Genomic DNA, 15,521 nt, shown 5'->3' with positions numbered 1-15,521 from the left:
GGGGATTGGGACAAGGACGAGATTGAGGGACCAACACACTCACCTCCTCTTCCCCAGCCTTTGCCCTCTCACCCGACTCTCTGGAAAGGTCCAGGGAGAAGGATCCCTGGGTCTCAGCCCCCCACCAGCCCCCAGGCCTCTCCTTCACAAGGACTCCTGTTTTTCACCTCTTGGTCCTGGTCCCTCAGACATCTCTCTCTTCTCTCACTTTAATCTCTCTAATCCACCGGATCAGAGCTGAGCTGTCTTCTCCCCACCCAGCCTGAGCTGTCAGGTAAAGTTGGCAGGCTTGAGCCGCCCACCATTCCATTCTTCCCAGGTCCCCAGGCACCACCACCACCACCACCTTCCCCCTCACACGCTGGCCCCTCTCCCCAAAGCCAGGCATGACCGCAACATTTTCCTGAGGACCGGGGAAGAGGGCCACCCCCAAGGGGCTCTGCTCTTACAGCTCAAAAGGAGGGGAAGCTGTCACTCTCTCCTCCTGGGGCCTGTCCCCAGTGAGAATGGCAAAAAGAGGGGCATAAATTACCTGGGACTTCTTGACCCAGAGTAGACGTGTGTGTGTTTGTGTGTGTGTGTGTGTGTGTGTGTGAAGGGGACGGGACATGAGAATTCCTACAGTTCCTCTCAGGACTGGGAAGAATCCATCTGCCCAGAGGTCCAGAGGGCTGCCCTGAGCACATGGTCTCAGGAAAGAACAAGAGAGGGTGCAGAGAGATGTTCAGGAAGGTTTCAGAGGCCCTAAGGGGGAGGCAGCAAACCTCGGGGTCCTTCCTACTGTGAAAATTTTGGTGTTTCCAGAGTTAGTGACAACTCTGTCGTCTCAGGATAATATGCCTGAGCCATTCACACCCACCTTGAGTCACCCACCCCACTATTTTTTTAAATTAAATTAATTTATTTTTTTTATACAACAGGTTCTTACTAGTTATCTATTTTATAAACATCAGTGTATACATGTCAATCCCAATCTCCCAATTCATCCCGCCACCAACACCCCCGCCCCCCACCCCTTTCCCCCCTTGGTGTCCATACGTTTGTTCTCTACATCTGTGTCTCTATTTCTGCGTTGCAAACGGTTCATCTGTACCATTTTTCTAGATTCCACATATATGTGTTAATTTACGATATTTGTTTTTCTCTTTCTGACTTACTTCACTCTGTAAAACAGTCTCTAGATCCACATGTCTCTACAAGTGACCCAATTTTGTTCCTTTTTATGGCTGAGTAATATTCCATTGTATATATGGACCATATCTTCTTTATCCATTTGTCTGTTGATGGGCATTTAGGTTGTTCCCATGACCTGGCTATTGTAAATAGTGCTGCAATGAACATGGGGGTGCATGTGTCTTTTCCAATTATAGTTTTCTCAGGGTATATGCCCAGTAATGGGATTGCTGGGTCATAGGGTAGTTCTATTTTTAGTTTTTTAAGGAAACTTCATACTGTTCTCCATAGTGGCTGTATCAATTTACATTCCCACCAATAGTGCAAGAGGGTTCCCTTTCCTCCACACCCTCTCCAGCATTTGTTGTTTGTAGATTTTCTGATGATGCCCATTCTAACCGCACCCCACTATTTCCCTCTGTTTTGTGTTGGTGGAGACGGATTTCACGAGGAACCCCAAAGAGTCCTCTTTCCATGCCCCTGCCTCTGGCATCTATCTTACGTTTATGTCTTCCCACCTCTCCCTTCTAATTCCACCCGGGAAGTCCTCCCTTCAGTCTACCCTCCATCCCTCTGGCTGCAATCGCCTAAGTTCCTCAGTCTTCCGTCTCAGCCTATCTCATCACCCCTTCTGAGGGCTACACTCCAGTTCGGACAGGCGAGATGAAGGAGTTTGGGGGAGACAAGGGACGTTTGGAAATGACCCTAGGTCAACCAGAATGCAGGGGTTCGGTGGCGCTCCGGAACTACAGCCCCCAGCATGCCCCAGCGGCCGGAAACCCCGCCCACCGCCTCCCGGTGCATTGTGGAGGATGAGGCAAGGCTGGAGGACCAGACTTTGGCTAACCCGGCGAGAGCGCTAAGTCAACGCTCAGGGTAGCAGCGGTCGGAGCGGTTCGGTGATGCAGGCGGCGAGGATGGCGCCGAGCATGGGGCGGCAGCTGCTGAGGTTGGGGAGCGGGAGGTGTGTGTATGACAGGGGGTAAGGGGGCGGTGGGCCCGGACACCGGGCCAGGACTGAACCCCTACTCCCCACAGCTCGCGGTCCAGTGCGCTCCTTGGGCAGCCCCGGCCCGGCCTCGCCTGGCGACCCTATGCCAGTGGGGCCGCCCAGGTAAGTGACGGCCACCTTCGAGGGTATGAGAGCGGGAAGCCGCCTCGGCTCCCACCTCCCCGCCGCCGGCAGGGGTCTCCCTCTTGGTCCCAGTCACCTGCCGATCGCCCTGGCGCCGAAAGTAGGGGAAAGGGCAGCCCAGGGTGCCCTGAAGATGAAACTAGGGGAAAGGTGGCGGATGCGCCCTCCCCTGGCACCCAGCTCTTCCCCTTTGCTTTCCTTGGTACTTTGGAATCCCCTTCCCCGGCCTCACTAACCATCCCTTTCCCCAGGCGGCTGTGGAGAAGTCCGATTCTCTCTCTTCTGAGGCTTCGACCAGGGAAAAACGGGCCAAGCCGGTATGTGGCTCGAGCCCGGGAGGAGCTAAGACAGGGACAGACCCACCCCACACTGCTCCCTGAAACTCGTTCTCCCTGTGCAGGAATCTAAGTCCTTTGCTGTGGGGATGTTCAAAGGCCAGCTCACCACTGATCAGGTGTTCCCGTACCCCTCTGGTAAGGAAACGTATAGGCAGAGCTGGATAGGGATGGGGCGTCTTCCCCTGACCGCCTCGCCTGGCCTGACCTGCCCGTCCCTCTTGCCACTCCAACCCCTGCAGTGCTCAACGAGGACCAGACACAGTTTCTTAAAGAGCTGGTGGGGCCTGTGTCCCGATTCTTTGAGGTGAGCAATGCCAGCCTGAGGAATAGAGCTTGGTCCCTGATGGGGTGGGAAAGAGGATAAGGAGCTTAACAGGAGCCTGGATATGAGATCCTGTGCCTTCCCCAGGAGGTGAACGATCCTGCCAAGAATGACATGCTGGAGCAAGTGGAGGAGACCACTATGCAGGGTCTCAAGGAGCTGGGGGCCTTTGGTCTGCAAGTGCCCAGCGAACTGGGTGGTGTGGGTCTCTGCAACACCCAGGTGAGGGAGCTCCCTCGGTCACCTCCAGTGTCCCAGTCTACACCTCACCCCTGGAGCTAAGGTCTCTGCCAAGAGCTGCCCTGGGGGCCTGTGGGATGTTGACTCTTACCACCAAACTACTTGCAGTTCCCAAGGGCCATGGACCTCACCCAGGGTCCCAAGTCCTAATGAATCGCTAAGGTGGGGACTGCCTGAGGATCGCGTGGGGAACCAACCTCCCACCGAGACCTGGAATAGACCTGCCAGTGTCCTTCTGGCCCCACTTGCTCTGCCCACTCTCTCTGCAGGGATGCCCAGGTCGGGCTCTGCCCTGCTGCCCACGCTTTCCTGCTAAGGGCAGGTCCCCACGTAGCCAGTTACAGCCCCAGATGCCTGTTTCCCCTCCAGTATGCCCGCTTGGTGGAGATCGTGGGCATGCATGACCTCGGCCTGGCCATCGTCCTGGGGGCCCATCAGAGCATCGGTTTCAAAGGCATCCTGCTCTTCGGCACAAAGGCCCAGAAAGAAAAATACCTCCCCAAACTGGCATCTGGTGAGGCAGCCCTAGGAGACCCAGAGATCGGGAGTGTCCTGGGCCTGGCACAAATTAGGCCGCGTGGTACTTGGATCACCACACAGCTGGGCGTGTTGGCTGGGCGAGATGCTGGGTAGACATCGCAGTGTGCTGGTGGGGAGATATGAAGACGCTGAATATCGCCAGAAGCGTTAAAGGGGAATGCCTGTGTGTGTGGGTGGGCACTAAAGGGCCTTTCCTGCCCATCAGAACCCAGTGTAAAGGAGCTCTCTCTCCAACAGGGGAGACTATTGCCGCTTTCTGTCTAACTGAGCCCTCAAGTGGATCAGATGCAGCCTCTATCCGAACCTCAGCTGTGCCTAGCCCCTGTGGAAGATACTATACCCTCAGTGGAAGCAAGATTTGGATCAGGCACTCTTCTCCCACTTTTCCCTCCTCTCCACCTCTGCCCACATCCAGGCCCCACTGCTCCATCCTGACTGCCTCTCACTTTTCCACAGTAATGGAGGCCTAGCGGATATCTTCACGGTCTTTGCCAAGACACCAGTTAAAGACACAGCCACGGGGGCCATGAAGGAGAAGATAACAGCTTTTGTGGTGGAGAGGAGCTTTGGAGGTGTCACCAAGTGAGTGGGCTGGGGAGAAAGAGGTAGAGCCAGGGAGGGGGCAGTACTGAGTTCCAGGGCAGATGGCTGTCACAGGTCACTCTGGGGATGGGTGCAAAAGCCAGAGCATTTGGACGGCATGTTCCTTTTAGGCCTAGTATGCATGCAACTGACCTAAAGTTTGGCTTCAGCAACCACTGAGCCCATCACACGACAGCAGGATAGAGCCGGGCCTCCTCAGCCCTCTGGGCATGCCAGGGACTGCTGCCTGCGCCTCTTACAGGCTGGCTCATAATGAATGAATGGCTCACCCACACACACCCAGTGGCAACTTCTCCACCCTGTCACAGCGGGCCCCCTGAGAAGAAGATGGGCATCAAGGCCTCAAACACGGCAGAGGTGCACTTTGACGGAGTACAGGTGCCGTCAGAGAACGTACTGGGTGAGGTGGGGGGCGGCTTCAAGGTCGCCATGCACATTCTCAACAACGGAAGGTTTGGCATGGCCGCAGCCATGGCAGGCACCATGAAGGGCATCATTGCTAAGGCGGTGAGTACCCTGCCTGAGTCCCTAGCTAGCCTGAATCTAAGCCTAAGTCATACTGTCTCCCTTTCCATGTGTCCCTGGTCTCTTGCAAGCCCTCCCTCCACCAGAGGCCCCTCCCCTGCCAACAGCTCCAGACTTGATAGCTTAGGTCTCCACCCAGCCTGGACTGAACTCTTGGCTGTGGCCAAAGCCCACCCATCCCAGCGCAGCCCAGCCTCTCTCCCGGAAAGAGGAGACTAGAGAACCACAAGTGGGACACACGTGCCCTCTTCCAGGTGGATCACGCTGCTAATCGTACCCAGTTTGGGGAAAAAATTCACAATTTTGGGATGATCCAGGAGAAGCTGGCCCGGATGGCTATGCTGCAATATGTGACTGAGGTGAGGGCCACCCCCTTCCCCAGAGCCCTGAGGCCTTCTTCCCGGTTGGGTCAGACTACAACCCCCAGCAGCACCTGGGGCAGTGGGTCTCCAGCTTTACACCAATGCCCTAGGGGATGCGGGGAGGCATAGTCAGCTCAGCTTCCGCAGGGTGGAGAGAGCCATGCTGTTCTGCCGAGGTGCTTCCAGAGGTCCCTGAAATTTGGTCTACCCCACCCCACCCTTACTCCTTCTTCACCCCTTTCAAGAAGTCAAATGCCTGCAAGCCCCTGATGAACTGACCAGGGAACCAAATACTTGGACATGCCTGACACATGGCATTGGAAGGTGAAGGCAAGGGCCACAGGGCGCCAGGGCAGACCCAGTCTTGTAGATGTGGGTGATCAGGTCGAGTCTGATGCAGCCCTTTTCCATTTCCCTTCCCGTGTCCCAACCTCAGTCCATGGCGTACATGGTGAGTGCCAACATGGACCAGGGATCCACAGACTTCCAGATAGAGGCTGCCATCAGCAAGATCTTTGGCTCGGTGAGGTCCCAGGCCTGTGGGGAGGGAGAGCCCGGTTTGGGAGCTTGGCTCCAAACCCAATTTTGGGTGTTTTCTTTGTCCCTAGGAGGCAGCCTGGAAGGTGACAGATGACTGCATCCAAATCATGGGGGGCATGGGCTTCATGAAGGTACAGAACACTTCTCTGCCCAGGCTGGCTGCAGCGGGCCAGAAGGAGGAGGCGGCACGTCCAGGAGGGGTGTATGATCTGTCTTCCCCTGTGGCAGGAGCCTGGGGTAGAGCGTGTGCTCCGAGATCTTCGCATCTTCCGGATCTTTGAAGGGACGAATGACATTCTCCGGCTGTTCGTGGCTCTGCAGGGCTGTATGGTAAGAGGGAGGAGAAATGGGGGGAGGAGCTGGGCAGGACAGCGGAGTCCTGACTATTGGACCCTCCTCCCCCCACAGGACAAAGGAAAGGAACTCTCGGGGCTTGGCAATGCTCTAAAGAATCCTTTTGGGAATGCTGGCCTCCTGCTGGGAGAGGCAAGCAAACAGCTGAGGCGGTAAGCTTAGGGGCCAGGGCAGGGCAGGGCGGGGCGGGGTAGGGCAGGGTATGGCAACTAACCAGTCACCCTTCCCCTTTCTCTAAGGCGGGCAGGGCTGGGCAGTGGCCTGAGTCTCAGCGGCACCATCCACCAGGAACTGAGTCGGAGCGGTGAGCTGGTGAGTAAGTGGTCAAGGTGGGGGGACAGTCTGCGTCGAAGACTGACAGGGCTGGGCCCCACTCTGAGCCCCGGGCACCTTCCCCATCTCTTTAGGCAGTGCAGGCTCTGGAGCAGTTTGCTGCAGTGGTGGAGACCAAGCTGATAAAACACAAGAAGGAGATTGTCAGTGAGTGAGCTCTACCCCATTCCCGCCCCCCACTTTCCTTTCCCTCCGGCTAACCACCCCCCAACCGCATCCCATCTACCTGACAGACGAACAGTTTCTGCTGCAGCGTCTGGCGGACAGTGCCATTGACCTCTATGCCATGGTGGTGGTTCTGTCCAGGTGAGGAGGCAGTGGGGGAGGCCTGAGCTGCAATGGGGGCACTGGGGGTCCTGGGCCAGGCTCACAGCCCAGATTGGTTTCCTCCTACTTCCCCCCAGGGCCTCAAGGGCCCTGAGTGAGGGCCACCCCACAGCCCAGCACGAGAAAATGCTCTGTGACAGCTGGTGTACTGAGGTGAGATCCAGGGCTACCAAGTGCGGGGGGGCGGCGGGGGGCCCTCGAGGCACAGGCCTGACCCCTCCTTCCCCCTCCCCAGGCTGCCGCCCGGATCCGGGAGAACATGGCTGCTCTGCAGTCTGACCCCCAGCAGCAGGAACTCTTCCGTAACTTCAAAAGCATCTCCAAGGCCTTGGTGGAGCGGGGGGGTGTGGTCACCAGCAACCCCCTTGGCTTCTGAATACTCCCAGCTAGGGCCTGGCCCAGAATATGCCTTCTCCCAAGCCCAAGCCCAGGCCCCTTCTGTGCTGATCCTGGTTCTGCCTTGAAGGGGGTGTCGGCCCAGGACGGTGCCTACTCTCAGAGGGAGTGCTTACCGCCTCACAAATGAAGTCTCTAACAAGTCATGCCCTGCTGCCGCACCTCTGTCATTTCCCTTGCTGCCTGCCTCCCTCCCAAAGAAAGGAGCCAGAGGCACGGGGAGTTTGCCCCTATTGCTTTATTTGGTGTTTTATACAAGTGACTAAAATAAATAGAGTAACAAAAGCAGCTACACAGCCCCCAAATACCAAATACCCCAGCTTTCTTTGACTGCTGTCTAGGGGAACCAACCCCCTTCCACTTCCCAGGGTACCACCGACTGACCACCCTCCCACCCTGCGCAGGACAGAGCTGACTGGGCAAATGGAGTAGGAGATCACATTTTGGGGTTAGAAGAAGGGGCCCAGGAGACAGGGATTCTTCATACAAAAGAGAAAACGTCTAGTAAAAAAATAGTCCCAAAAATGTAAAAAAGTCTATTTTAACCCCCCAAAAGGCTTATAAAAAACAATAAAGCTAAAAATAACCAAAGGTCCCTTGTTGACCCCTGAGGGAAGGGGGAGGAACCAGGCACTGCTGGAAAGAGTCACAGTGGCAACAACCTCACAGCAGGCAGCAGCCCACAGGACAGGCTGAGTCCAGGCACCAGAGGAGTAATGAGCACGTGACTGACAAGACACCCAATCACAGGACAGGAGCACCAAGCACTGACAGGCCAAGGTTGGAGATCCAACATGGCCCCACCACGCGCTCTACATAACATCCACAAAGAACTCACTGGGGTTGCCCATGGCCATGTGGAAGCTTTGGCGGCTGGCCGTCAGCTCTGGGGGCACGGAGCCCAGGTCTCTGACTGGAGGGGCCCCTGGAGGCTGCACTGCTGGAGGGACAGGGGGTGGGGGAGGGGGCATCATGACCACCATCATGGGGTTATATGGGAGGGCCATGCCAGGAGGTGGGCCATAGGGATGGAGCCCTGGGTGGGCTCGGAGATTGGGAGCACCTCCTGATGAGCCCCTGGATGGGGAAGGGCCCCCATCACCAGTCCCACCAGGTTCCCCGCCCCGCCGAAGGCTGCCGCCCCGGCTGGAAGGCTCAGACTCACTGCCGCTGCCAGACTTGGACTCAGGGGCCCGCTCCTCAGGCCTCCCTGTGCGCCCCACCCCCCCATCGCTTCGTGTCGACCCACTGCTCCGGCTCCCTGTGGGGGGAGAGGGGATGGGAGCAACTGAGCCCCAGCCCAGGGTCCCTTGGCCTCCCCAGTCCCCGCTCCAGCCTCTGCTCCCTGGCTTCACCTTGGTGCCCACGTCCAGGCCCCAGCTGTATGGGGATCTGGCGGTGACTTACCCTCACTGTGCTGGCTGCTGGCACTGCCTCCGCCGTAGGTGTAGGACGAGAGCTCGTGGTAGGGTGGGGGCTGGGGACTGTATGGATGCGGGGCTGGGTACTGGTAGGAGAAGGTGGGCAGCAGGGGCCAGGGCGTGGCCCCGGGCAAAGGAGCCAAGGTGTCCTGGTCCGAAGCGCCACTGGAGCCATCGTTGTCATTCAGAGACAGGTTGACTAGGTCTGGAAGGCAAGAGAAAGACCCAGGATCACTGCTTTAAGAAGCCAGCACCCCAAGACATCGAATGAAGAGGAACTGGGAACCGTTTCCCCACAACCATCCATGATGGGGGTTAAAACGAAGGCCTCGGACAGGAAATGTCCCACCGGCCACAGCCATCAGGGCAGGAACTCGGCCAGGGCCACCACTAGTCCCACGTGCTTCTATGTGACTCAGGAAAAGCCGCCCTCCCCACCAGCAGACACAACCCTGCACATGGCGCACAGCTCATCCGGCAGAACACCGGGGGACGTCAGCCCCCACACGTGTCACCAGCCAGCGCAGGGCCCAGCGCAGGACGCACGCTGCTCAGCGTCCACGGTGGCCCTTAGGCCTGGGGTTGGAGAGGCAGGATGAGGCGGCCAGATCCGCTCTCCCTGGGCTGGGACAGGGGCACTCACAACTCTCACAGCCGCCACTGAGGTCTCCAAAGACATAATAGCACTGCTCAGAGAAGGTGATCTTGTTCACAGTGTGCCGGATAAGGCCTGCCTTAAGCAGCCCGCTGGCATACTTTCGGGCCTCCCGCCGCTCAGGAAAGCCCTCCACGTGATGGTAGAGCCAGTCAACCACGTCCGAGCCTGGATCGCCCAAGGCAAAGAAAGGCCTCAGGTTCTCCTCCCCAGCTCCTGCCTCACCCCTGCCTGGACCACTCCCAGCTGTGGCCTCCTCCTCCCCACACCACCTGCCCAGAGCCCAGCCGTACCCAGAAAGGCGTTAGGGATGGTGATCTTGAGCCACATGCGGTCCCGAACTTCCAGTCCAGACTCTGGAGCTGCCATGGCCTTGGTCACAGATGCCATGTCTGTATGGATGGAGAGGCCCCGGCCCTCACAGCCTGACAAAGGAGAAACAGAGGAGCGGTGGATTCACACCACACTGGGTGGTCTTCCAGGGAGGCTGGATGAGGTGGGCCTGGGGCTCACCATCCGGAAGAGAGGACCCAGAGGTGATGGTGCTCATGGACGAAGAGCCTGGATAGGCTGGGAAGGTGCCAGTCAGCGCGGCAGAGTGTGAGACCCAGGCAGCAGGGTCAATCGGCTGGATGGGCTCATCTGGGAGAGCGAAGGCCACCAAGATGGTCACTTCCCAGTCCCAGAGAGCCAGCCCTGTCCCTCCCCGAATCAGACTCCTGTCCCAGCCCCACCTTGACCCTCACCCACCCACTCCCTGTAGCCTGGAGGCCAAGGGTATCCACACCCGCCCTGTCCTCCCAGCTACAGGTCCCTGAGCATCACTCACTTCGGGGGAGAGTGAAATAGGCCTGGGGAGAGGGATCCCAGCACTTGGCTACAGTCAGCACGATGGGGCTGTGAGGAAGAGGAGGCCAGTCAGGCTGGGGTGAGGGGAGAGGCCTGAGGAGTGGGGAAGCCTGGAATGAGAATAGGTGAGGGACAAAAAAAGGAAAAGAAAAAAGGAGCACAGACATGGCTGGGCCAGAGAAGGTAATGGTGGAAGGCTCCACAATGTGGGTGACTCACCAACACGGGTAACTCTTAAAAACACACTGCTGAGTAATTCAAGTGAGTATACGCTGCATGGTCCCATTCAGAGCAAGTCCGAAAACAGGTAAAACTAAACTGTGTTGTTCAAAAACACGTGTATGGCCGGTGAAACAACGACCAAGCAAACCATCGTGGTGATGACCAAAGCATCAGCAGAGTGGTTACCTCTGGGGGAGTGAGGAGGGAGGGAGTGGGAAGGGACACCGTGAGGGGCTCTCCCAGGGTCAGAAACCTTCTAGGTCATGATCTAGGTGGTGGCGACGCAAACACCCACTCACTCCAGACTCACTTGTTACGCGTTCTTGCTCTATGTATTTTTTGGGGGCAGCGCCGTGCGGTATGCGGGATCTTAGTTCCCTGACCAAGGACCGAACCCTCGCCCCCTGCAGTGGAAGCGCGGAGTCCCAACCACTGGAACGCCAGGGAAGTCCCATATTACGTACTTTCTGATGAGCATTATGTTTTACCACTTTTTAAAGTAATAAAACGAAAGGTGAAAAGGCAAAGAAAGAGAACCAAGGACCTGAGACCAGCTCGAAGGCTCACCCCGGCTTGTGCACGATGTCCCTCAGCACCCGCACCGCATCATCGTTGCTCATGTTCTCAAAGTTCATGTCGTTCACCTGGCAGGAGGGGCGGTGGGTCAAAGGTGGGGGAGAGGGGCTGAGGGCCCCGGCCTGGGTCAGCGGGTGGTCCCGCCCCAGCTCACCTGCAAAAGCATGTCCCCGGGCTCAATGCGCCCATCAGCCGCCACAGCCCCACCCTTCATGATGGAGCCGATGTAGATGCCTCCATCTCCCCGCTCGTTGCTCTGACCCACGATGGAGATGCCCAGGAAGTTGTACTTCTCTGTGGAGGGAGGCCAGGTGACGAGAGGAAGGCCCAGCCTCATGCCTCCCAGGGACCCTGGAGACCAGGTCCTCCCAGCCCCCAGGGCCCGGGCGCCCTCCATACCCATGTTGAGCGTGACTGTGATGATGTTGAGAGACATGGTGGAATCAGTGACGCTGCTGAAGGATGAGGCCTGTGGTGGGTAAAGGGGAAGGAGCCAGACTGCCTCCAACAAGCCGGGACAAGCCCCAGGATTCTCCCTGTCTGGGCCTTGTACCCCCGAAACCAAGGCCCGCGCCCCCAGCTCCCCCGAGGTCCAGCTGCCCCACAAGAAGCCCCTCACCCTCTCCAGGCGGGGTGGCCGCTGTTTCCTCCGCCGCCGGTGGCGCTTGAGGAGGCGGGAGGCGCTGCTCTGCTCCGTGGAGCTGCTGAACCTGCCGGGAGGTCGGGCAGGGAGCTGGCCGGGCGGTGGTCGCGGGGCCAAAGGAGAGGACGGGGTGGCGGTGGGGGGGCACCCCGGGGAGGCCTGTGGAGCCCCACCTGCTCATGGTGTCCTCCTCGTCCGAGTCCCCCAGGCTGGTGCTCTCCAGCTCACTGGTCATGAGGGTGGAGGAGCTCTCGTACCCTGCCAGGTGGCGCTCCAGCCTCGAGGGGCCGCTGGGCCGGTGGCCCCCCGCTGAGGGAGAACAGGAACCTCAGGAACCAGGACTCGGGCTCCTCACCCTTGTCAGGGCTTTGGGTCGGAGCCGACCCCTCCCCAACTCCCAGTCTAGCCGGCCTCCAGGCCTGGCCCCCCTCACCGCCGCGCTCACTGCTGTCTCGCCTGCGAGGTCGCTCCCGCCTCAGAGACACCACTGACTCTGTTTCTGTCTCGGGCTCCAGATTTTCCCGGCTGCTAGACACGTTAGGGCTAGATGGGCAGAGAGGGTTTCCCACCTGCGTCAGTGGGACAAGGCTCCTAATCGTCAGCTTCCCCTCCCAAGGGGCTTGGATTCCCTCCTCACCTCCCTCCCCTGGACTCAAGAATCCCAAGGACTCACTGGAAGGATGGAGGCCTGGAGTCTCCAATGCCACTGGTCCTCTCCGGTGGCAGAGGGGGTACGGGTGGCGGTGGAGGCACCGGGTCTGTCCGAGGCTCGTGGGCTGGGGGGGCCAGCTCAGGTTGGGGGTTTTCTGATGACACTAACTAGAAGGATGCAAGTGATTTGAAAAGAACAACAACAAAAGAAAACGGCTCAATGAGGAATATGAGAGGCACATGAGATGAGAGTAAGAGGAAAGAGTAGAAAAGGGGACGGCGCCTGAGAGAGCCCAGAGAAAAGTACAAAAAAAGCAGCAGCAAGCATTAGAGGCTCCAGAAGGAGAAGGCTGAGGAGCTCCAGCTGGCTGGCTCTCCAAACAGGTAAGGAGGATGGGAGTTCCCTGGCAGTACAGCGGTTAGGACTCGGTGCTATCACCGGCAGGCCCAGGTTCAATCCCTGTCGGGAAGGCCGCACAGGGCACGGCCAAAAACAAACAAAGAAACAAACAGGTAAGGAGGCAAAGAGCCAGAGCTTCCGGCAACTGAGAGGGGGCGGGCACAGGCTGAGGCTTGGAGGAGCTTGGCAATGCCAGAGGGACTCTCCGGCAGGGCCCCTTACCCAGGATACCACCCTTCCGTTGAAGCAGGGAAGGCGAGCATTGTCATCTGAAATCTCTTCCTTCACCACCCTGCCGAGAGACAAGATAAAGGTCAGTGAGACTGGGCTGGCTTCCCCCATTCCCACCCGCGTTCGAAGTTTCTCCCAATCTTCATCCAGCTCAAGGATGTTGCTTTTCTCCAACCTTATCCAAGTCCCCTTCTCTGACGCTGTAACACTTACACCTAAGAAATCACCAAACTCAATTCCCTTTCCTTATTTCTCCTTCTCTCCCCAGCTCATCCTCAGGGGCTCAGCGCTGTTCCAGAGATTTCCTAGAGTCTGATTCAAACCTCTCAGTCCAATTTCAAAGGCTTTCCGTAAGGTTGCCCCAGCTGCCCCAAATATCTAAACTTAGGAGCCTTGCAGGCAGCCTCCCTCCAACTTTCACCGTATTCCTCACACAACTTCCCCCAAAGGCTTTGGTCCTCATCTACATCTCTACTTTTATGCTTTCCTTAGTTTTCTCTAACTCATTTTCAGAGAGATGTCCAAATGTGCTGTCTTCCCCTAGATGAAAATACCCCATTAGACCAAAGAATAGTACTTCCTCACTAGACTGAGCTCCCAAGCAGAGGTGAAGCCCAGATCCCCATTCTCCTGTGCCTCACCTGGCACAAACTCTGCACTAAGCAATCTGCTCCTCCTGACAGACCCTAAAGCCCAGTCCTGGGGGTCACCTCTCCCATGGGTTCCTTCAACGGACCTTCTTTTCAATCACCAAGTGAAATCATCAATGCCTGTTTTGTTCAACACCATGTCCCCGGCCACAGACCAAAGTACCTGACACTTCGTAAGCATTAACAAATACCTGCTGGCTAAACTAATAAACGTATAAACTATGACACACTCTGCCCTGAACAGACTCTCACACACACTCACCCCCAAATTGGGATATCTGGTCGGATTAACCCTTTAGCCTAATATGGTTCTAAGAATGTGGATATATGTCAGTCAACTCAGTCCCACCTATTATCAATGTGACAACACAACCCAGTCACTGCCAATCTGTCTCAGCATAACGTTGTATTCTTCACAACATAATCCAGTCTCAGCATAGTCCAGCCTTCCAAGTGATTCTATCCTGTATTATCATAACCTAGTTTAAGAATTAGACTCAATGCTAATAAGGGCAATGACCACACACCAAGAACGTACCATGCACCTGTACTAAGCAGTTTACTCTGGTTAACTCCATTTCACAGATGAAATCAAGGCACAAAAGTTGAATAAACTACCCCAGATTATAGTGCTGACAAATAGAACATTGAAATCCAAGGTAACCCCCAAGACAGTACCACCTTCCCAACGTCCAACAGTGTTTCTAGGTAGAGCCCAGTCTGTTCAGCTTTCCTATAACCCAGGCTATCCCAGCCTGATCCAGCCTCCCTTCAAGAGCTGAGACTGAGGACCAAGAGAGCACAGTCCCAAAGGCTATAAACACAAAAGGGCCTACTCCGCATTATTTAAAGTCCCGGTCTTGCCCAGACTGTCCCAAATTACCCCAGGGTAGCCCAATCTATTCTACCACGAGCAGCTGTCTACATCAATATAGACTAGAATATCCCAATACAGCTGACTGTACCAGCTGTATTGGTACAGACCCCGTCAGCCCCGTCTGCCCTTGTATTGAGTGTCCCAATAAAAACTAGGCCCGCAGAGAAACTAAGATCAATCAGTAGAACCCGCTGGAGACCAGAATGGCATCCCAACACAACACTCTGCGTTAGTACGGACTAGACTGTCCTCAAACTATCCTGTCTGCCTTAGTATAGGACAGAACATCCCAAGCCCGCCCAGTATAGTCCAATCTACATCAGCAGAATCCACAATATCCCTACATAGCCTGTGTGCTACAGGACTACTCACAATGTAGTTACCAGCGGAGAGATCAATCTACCTCAGCACAGACCAGAACACCCAAAAATAAACCAGTGTGCCCCACTCTATTCCAGTATAGCCTAATCTTCTATAATCTGGTTTAGTATATCCCAGTCTGTCCTCCTACAGTTCCGCACGCCTCAGTCTGTCTAAGCGTAACCTTGTCCGTCCTGGGATAGCCAATCTACACGAGCATAGTAAAGATGTGCTCCACTATAGCCCAGAAAATCCCAGCATGTCCCAAAGTAGACCAGTGACCCTCAAAATTACCCAACCCACAAAAGCACAGCCCCCGTCGTTCCTAGTCTAGGCCTCGCGCTCACCCGAAATCCTGATCCATAGACTTGAAAAAGTACTTAGCGCCCGCGGGCCGCTGCAAGACGCTCTTGAAATCGCCGAGGGTGATGCGCTCGGCGGGGACGGGGATCTTCACCAGGTAGGGAGTCTCTTCTTCATCCAGGTGGTAAATCACCTTCGTCTCCCCGACACCACCGCCCCCAGCGCCGCTGCCCGCCATGGTCTCGCCCGCGCGCTCCCGGGCTCCGCCGCCCACCCAGCGGAGCTGATCGCCCCCGCCGCGCCTGCGCACTCCCACGAACCGACGCGCGAGCAACGCGACCGACCCAGCGTAAGAAAGGTGCAAAAGGGAAAAAGACAAGGCTCAGCGGGGTGACGGCGTGGGGGGGGGGGGCGGTGGGGACGGGCCGTGGGGCGCGACCCAAAGCCGCGGGCTCCGGCGCCGCAGCCACCGCAGACGTCGCGAGGGCTCTCCAG

At 57.0% G+C, this 15,521-nt stretch overlaps 2 protein-coding genes across 9 annotated transcripts; one reads left to right on the top strand and one right to left on the bottom strand.

The window, feature by feature from the left end:
• The first annotated feature begins 1,994 nt into the window (after nucleotides 1–1,994).
• On the top strand, nucleotides 1,995–7,722 carry LOC149744780 (very long-chain specific acyl-CoA dehydrogenase, mitochondrial). 2 transcript variants are annotated; one of them, XM_089899885.1, is made up of 20 exons: nucleotides 1,995–2,122; nucleotides 2,212–2,287; nucleotides 2,560–2,625; nucleotides 2,709–2,781; nucleotides 2,886–2,950; nucleotides 3,056–3,190; nucleotides 3,578–3,722; nucleotides 3,986–4,115; nucleotides 4,205–4,330; nucleotides 4,660–4,858; nucleotides 5,131–5,235; nucleotides 5,675–5,761; nucleotides 5,847–5,909; nucleotides 6,007–6,108; nucleotides 6,187–6,284; nucleotides 6,372–6,444; nucleotides 6,540–6,612; nucleotides 6,699–6,771; nucleotides 6,870–6,945; nucleotides 7,028–7,722. In XM_089899885.1, the coding sequence occupies exons 1-20, from the start codon at nucleotides 2,076–2,078 to the stop codon at nucleotides 7,166–7,168; spliced, it is 1,953 nt and encodes a 650-aa protein (XP_089756011.1). In that variant the 5' UTR covers nucleotides 1,995–2,075; the 3' UTR covers nucleotides 7,169–7,722. The 2 variants fall into 2 exon arrangements, with proteins under 2 accessions (XP_089756011.1, XP_089756010.1); XM_089899884.1 differs by having other exon boundaries at nucleotides 1,995–2,137.
• Nucleotides 7,409–15,521, bottom strand: LOC149744779 (segment polarity protein dishevelled homolog DVL-2-like). Of its 7 annotated transcripts, none has more exons than XM_089899869.1 (15): nucleotides 15,071–15,517; nucleotides 12,828–12,897; nucleotides 12,228–12,373; nucleotides 11,988–12,097; nucleotides 11,728–11,863; nucleotides 11,531–11,621; nucleotides 11,311–11,380; nucleotides 11,066–11,205; nucleotides 10,903–10,979; nucleotides 10,094–10,206; nucleotides 9,778–9,906; nucleotides 9,558–9,689; nucleotides 9,253–9,432; nucleotides 8,596–8,814; nucleotides 7,409–8,449 (listed from the first exon to the last, which is right to left on the bottom strand). In XM_089899869.1, the coding sequence occupies exons 1-15, from the start codon at nucleotides 15,262–15,264 to the stop codon at nucleotides 8,001–8,003; spliced, it is 2,256 nt and encodes a 751-aa protein (XP_089755995.1). In that variant the 5' UTR covers nucleotides 15,265–15,517; the 3' UTR covers nucleotides 7,409–8,000. The 7 variants fall into 7 exon arrangements, with proteins under 7 accessions (XP_089755995.1, XP_089755996.1, XP_089756001.1 ...); XM_089899870.1 differs by having other exon boundaries at nucleotides 12,000–12,097; XM_089899875.1 differs by having other exon boundaries at nucleotides 7,409–8,128; nucleotides 15,071–15,515.

The sequence above is a fragment of the Delphinapterus leucas genome, chromosome 19 (assembly GCF_059928025.1).
Source record: "Delphinapterus leucas isolate spDelLeu-1000000601 "Yukka" chromosome 19, BTC_Dleu_Yukka2, whole genome shotgun sequence".
Lineage (NCBI taxonomy): Eukaryota > Metazoa > Chordata > Mammalia > Artiodactyla > Monodontidae > Delphinapterus > Delphinapterus leucas.
Note: the sequence above shows the minus strand (reverse complement) of the source record. Positions and strands in the feature narration are given on the sequence as shown.

Excerpts from the sequence above, each read along its gene's own strand:
- LOC149744779 (XM_089899869.1), bottom strand. The coding sequence starts at position 15,264 with ATGGCGGGCAGCGGCGCTGGGGGCGGTGGTGTCGGGGAGACGAAGGTG. Across the intron at positions 11,381-11,530 it reads GGCCACCCCGCCTGGAGAGG|GCCTCATCCTTCAGCAGCGT; the intron begins GTGAGGGGCTTC and ends TACCCACCACAG. Across the intron at positions 10,980-11,065 it reads CCGGGGACATGCTTTTGCAG|GTGAACGACATGAACTTTGA; the intron begins GTGAGCTGGGGC and ends CCCTCCTGCCAG.
- LOC149744780 (XM_089899884.1), top strand. The coding sequence starts at position 2,076 with ATGCAGGCGGCGAGGATGGCGCCGAGCATGGGGCGGCAGCTGCTGAGG. Across the intron at positions 4,859-5,130 it reads AGGGCATCATTGCTAAGGCG|GTGGATCACGCTGCTAATCG; the intron begins GTGAGTACCCTG and ends GCCCTCTTCCAG. Across the intron at positions 6,946-7,027 it reads GTGACAGCTGGTGTACTGAG|GCTGCCGCCCGGATCCGGGA; the intron begins GTGAGATCCAGG and ends CCCCCTCCCCAG.